Raw genomic sequence first — 5,000 nt, forward strand, 5'->3', positions numbered from 1 at the left:
AAAACCAGTCTACCGATCATCCAGAAATGCCTCGTTCTGTGCACTGAAGTTCACACCGACCACTGCGCAGCATACGGAATGACTGCACATCGAGCAGCTGTTCGTGCCCATAATTGTGTGGACACTCGCACAGGTGAACATAATCCAGTTGGAGTTAGTTTTAACTAGGACAAAAGTGGAGAACATGAATAAAAAAGGATGACCTCCAAGTCTATTTGGACGAAAGAATGTGACGGAAATGGAGGAGAGAAAGTACAGTTATGTTCTGTGAAGAGGGCTAGACAGAATCACGCAATGAATAAGAGAAATTTTACTCCACTTCAAGTGTAAAGCGGCCTACAGAATTCCGATCAACCGTTTTCCGTAAGGCAGAACAGGCAGTACTTTACAACATTTACTTCTTATTTGATCGGTGTGGAATAGAGCTCTATTGTTTTGAGGTTTAGGGTCCATCTATATTTATTTGTGTTCACTGTTTTCATAACGGATACCGAGTCGTTGCATCCATTGCGTGTTTTAGTAAAACCTGAAAAGTAACCATTAATCCACTCAAATGTTGTCTACATTTAATATGTATTGTGTCTAAACTCTAAATCGTCACGGTAAACTTTATACAAACGGTCCCTAGAGATCCAACTTTCATCACATGGGGCTTTCATAATACTACAAAAACTGAAATTAACTTGGACATAAGCGAGTAAAGTAAGGTCTTTTTTAGAATGAGAATTGATTTCGCGAAATATCCCCATTTTAGGCGAATCAGTGTTTCTAAGCTTCAACACTGCGTTAATGTACTCAAAGTTATCGACGAAGGCTGAATAACTCTATGGATTAAGAGGTCTCAGTGCGATCTACTCCATGGAGGGGCATATTACAAAGCGTGAACAATAAACCCTTTATCAGCTGCAGAATATACTTTCCTGGATAACAATGTACTTAATACCAAGGAAAGCGAACAACAGTGTGTCCAGTTGGAGCCATTAATGAGCAATATCTTTTTGTTCTCATCCTTTTACTTCGCAATTTCGAGTTTCTATATTTATTCCGATGTCAAGTTTGATCTCACTGCCCGCGCTCTGCCCGTTCGACATTACACAGCATTTTACCATGGCGCTTCTAGTTCAAGAACCTTAATTGAAGTACACAGGACACTCCAAAAAGAAAAAAAGGTGACTTGAACTTCCTTGGTTCTTTAAAGAATGAAAATGGATGACATTATTTCCCTATGTTCGAAGCACACCTTGTCGAAACATCAGGTGTTGATCCTCTTTAAAGTCAGTTGACGCCAAATTGTAGATCTTTGCACTCGAACACCCACGCGCCAATACAATTTTCTTTAGAGAGGCTAGCCGACTGATTAAACGTTTTCGAATGCTATTGTTTTTCTTTTATAATAGAGTTCGTTATGTTTACTGACGGTTTTGAACCGGCTTACGGTGCCTTGGAGACATAATCGCCGACACCGAAATAATGATGGATCATAACAGCGAATTTGAAGATGCAAGTTGCGACGAAAACGAAATGAACGAGGTTGAAATTGTACTCAGGATCTCCCCATTGTTATCATTTATTTCTGGATCGGCTCCTGGAAACTACGATGCCAATAAGAAAAAAAATGAACCCCATAGGTCCGTCAATTTAGAAAAGGTTGTAAGAAGAGGCCATAACAGCAAGAAAACAAACACTTTGAAAAAGCAAAACGCAATATGCGACTTCGAGAAGGCCGAAAATGCGAAACTCATCGATGTATCCTCGGATAGTCACTCAAACCGAAGGAGAGTTAATTCACGAGAGGACTCTCCAAAACAACGGAGAAGGCACAAACTGGGTCTTATGAGAAGTTTATCAAGCAATTCAGATGCTCCAAAAGAAATACCCTATAGCACAAGAAGATTATCGGACCCTACGCTGTCGTCGCAAGAAAACCGAATGAAGGGATCGTTTGAGCGGAGGGAGAGTTTGAAGAAATTGCTCAAACGCACGGCAGCGTCGCCATTCCATCTTTTTGGAAAAGTGGCTTCATTTGCTGGTTCCAAACATAATCAAGACATCAACCACTCGAAGGATCCTAAAGAAAACAAGAAAGCTGGAACGCCTAAAAGGTTGTACCCGTCTCTTAGTAAGGCATTAGAGCCGCCGATTGGAATCATGGCAAGACAAGGGTCAGATCCAGGGGGTATACATAGTCGAGGTGCATACGATGCCCTGGGGGACACCTACGAGAAAGATGTCAACGATTTCTCGAGCCAGATAAGGGGACTAGAAGTCAGTCTTAGGAATTTAAGCAATAGTACTAGTGTCACGTTGAGACGGGAATGTCACGAGAACTACTGGGGAAACGAAACGCCGAGTTGCAATCCTTCTGGAGAGATTAACACTGAAGATGAGAGGAGCTTAAAAGAGGTCTTCAAACAAGCCGACGTCAATTTAAAGGAAATACTTAAGCAAGTCCTGAAATCTCATATCTTGAGAATGGACAATTACTCTTCGCCAAACTGTGATCGCGTTAGCAGAAGCATAAGCGAGATTATAACTCGACTAATGGGTGGAGCAAAAAATACCACCGATAGCCAGCGCAAGATCGCTTGTTTGGTATACATTGGTGCTGTAAGGGACGATGGAATCCACATGTCTACACAAGCTCTATGGTGTCCAGAGGAAGACACTTTTGCAGCTGCAAGTTTTAGAAATAAATCAGTGTATGGGATGGCAGTTGTGATAGTGGTACCTGCATAGCAAATGATACTCATCTATAGGAAACATAACAACCTTGTGCTTATGCACGCACGAACGCACTAAAACTGAAGCACTGGATCCTGGTGCGTTCGTCAAACATTAATGTGTCAGTGTAAGCATGGACGAACGTACCAAAACCGAAGCACTGGATCCTGGTACAGGATATAAAACCGAAAAGAGCACACACTGCCGATTATTTTTACGTTTCCCGTCGGAAAATTGAAGATACTGGAGAATTGTCCTACTATTTACCCTGGCAAATGTTTAGAAAAGTTAAGATTTGTTTCTGATATTTTGCGAGCGATTGCCGGATTCGATAAAATATTGTGATATCTACAATCAAGGGTGTTAATTTTTCGTCTATTTGTGTTATCTTTTGGCCTCGAATATTGTGGCACGAATGGCTTCATCAAACAACGAACCCAGCGTTTGGTGTGCTGGGCTTAGCCCAAGTGGAGGGCCGGTCATTCAAGACTGAAAAACGTGCGACTACAAGATGTATTTCTTCACAAATTTCCTAACTCTGTGAATAACAGAGGTGAAGAAAGCACTCAAATAAACAAAGCTGATCACGCATACACAGCCTCTTTCCCTGGTGTCCTTGCGCGCCTGCGTTTGCGTGTATTGGGCCCTCTGATTCAAAGGTATTTTTGAGCGGTTTATGAATTAGCGGGAAAAGCAGATCTTAACGAGTGTTATTGAGAGGCAAAAAGAAAACTGGGGGCAACCCCGCATTTTTTAAAGCTTTAATTTGAAATACAAAGCTATGTATGGCGTTCTTTTGCAAACTGAACTTCTGCTTTCTCCGCATAGCTTTAAACCGCGCAAAAATATCCTTGTATCAGTGAGCACCACCCATACGAAACCCGAGTATCTCGAGGTTTTCAAACTTAGGCGCAATGATAATAGTAGGTACCGTTCTTAATAACAGGAGAAGAAGGTGCTGGAGCCTCCCGTTTGGGACGAGGAATGCGCTTCGGCCATGTTGCCGGGTTTGTCTAATAATTTTGCTTTATTAGTTCTTAAACAAGAGCAAACGATGTGGCGAATAAACGATAATAGGCAGGGTCGGGGTGCAGGTGTTCGGCCGTGCCGTAGAAGCCCTTTGCCACCATCTATTACACGTGTCGTTATTTGTTATCATTATTTAAGCTTGATCTCATTATAGTTAGGTCGCCCTCCTTGCGCTCAAAAAGTATGGATTGTTTACTATGCACTGAGCTAATGCATCTACTGTGATCTACTGTAGCATAAATGCGCCAGTCCGTTTGGGCTGCTCTCTTTGAAAATCTTAATGGCTATAAGCCCAAAAGAGGGACTTGCAAATCATTCTTCCCGTGCTGCATTATGATGATTCCAACCATCAATTTGGTCTCGTGCCCGGGTTTCAGTTGGGATTGAGGTGCATGTGTCACCTCTACTAAGAAGAGATGCTCCTCTTCACCAACAATTGGTTACCTCATTCCACTCGTAACGCAGGTCATGTCATAGTAACTTGGTCTCGTTCCCGGCTCTATCAGTGGGTAAAGAGGATGCATGTGTTATCTTCACTAAGAAGAGATGCTCCTCTTCACCAACACTTTGTTACCTCATTCCATTCGTAACGCAGGCCATGTAAAAAAAGTCGAGTTATGATATCAGCATTACCTTCTCATTCATTATTATTACTAGTTAATGTCTATTGATACTGTGATTCTAACCAATTCTTGTAACTCAGCCATTTAAAATGCATATCAAATAGACATAGTTGTAATGATGTTGCCATCTGCGATTGGTTAGACTTTCTAATCTGTTATAACGAGGTGTTATAGACCCGTATCAAAATACTTCACAATAAACGTTTCGAGGTGTTAATCAACTCAACGAACACACACATGCACTGTTTGCATCGGGTGGGGAGGGCACAGAGTCCCGGTTGTAGGCTCAATATTGTATAGTGTTGCAAGGCGTGTTTAAATACACTCACATAGAAGAATGTGCTCACTAAATAAATGAGACACGCTATGTAAAACTAGTATGAGGTATATCCCTAAAAGCTGAAGCTGAAGCTGAAGCTGAAGCAAAGCTAAGCTAAGCTAAGCGTTCTCGTACTCTTCCTCTCCGGCATCGCCTTTCCTTTGTCGGCGTGTTTGAAAGCCAGTATTTTCGTATTCTACCGCAGGGTTCGGACCTTTTCCTTTTTCCACTCTTATTAAAGGCTGATATGTTTGTTGACTTGAAACAGTGTTCTCGTTTTGTAAATTTGTTGAAACTTGTTCTCTGTT

At 41.7% G+C, this 5,000-nt stretch overlaps 3 protein-coding genes across 3 annotated transcripts in view; 2 read left to right on the top strand and 1 right to left on the bottom strand.

The window, feature by feature from the left end:
• LOC138022891 (uncharacterized) overlaps positions 1 to 2,791 on the top strand; it is a 3,726-nt gene extending 935 nt beyond the window's left edge. Inside the window, exon 1 of the mRNA XM_068869901.1 lies at positions 1 to 2,791. This exon is cut by the window's left edge and continues 935 nt beyond it. Coding sequence (XP_068726002.1) covers positions 1,471 to 2,736 — 1,266 coding nt within the window. The 5' untranslated portion in view covers positions 1 to 1,470 and the 3' untranslated portion in view covers positions 2,737 to 2,791.
• LOC138022879 (receptor-type tyrosine-protein phosphatase delta-like) overlaps positions 1 to 5,000 on the top strand; it is a 282,480-nt gene that overhangs the window by 133,550 nt on the left and 143,930 nt on the right. The gene's annotated exons all lie outside the window — the stretch shown is intronic.
• The window catches only part of LOC138022883 (uncharacterized), a 62,611-nt gene continuing 61,340 nt past the window's right edge, over positions 3,730 to 5,000 (bottom strand). The window contains exon 21 of the mRNA XM_068869885.1: positions 3,730 to 5,000. This exon is cut by the window's right edge and continues 71 nt beyond it. Within this exon, the coding sequence (XP_068725986.1) occupies positions 4,812 to 5,000 (189 nt within the window). The 3' untranslated portion in view covers positions 3,730 to 4,811.

This window comes from Montipora capricornis, chromosome 11, assembly GCF_036669925.1.
Source record: "Montipora capricornis isolate CH-2021 chromosome 11, ASM3666992v2, whole genome shotgun sequence".
NCBI classification, from domain to species: domain Eukaryota; kingdom Metazoa; phylum Cnidaria; class Anthozoa; order Scleractinia; family Acroporidae; genus Montipora; species Montipora capricornis.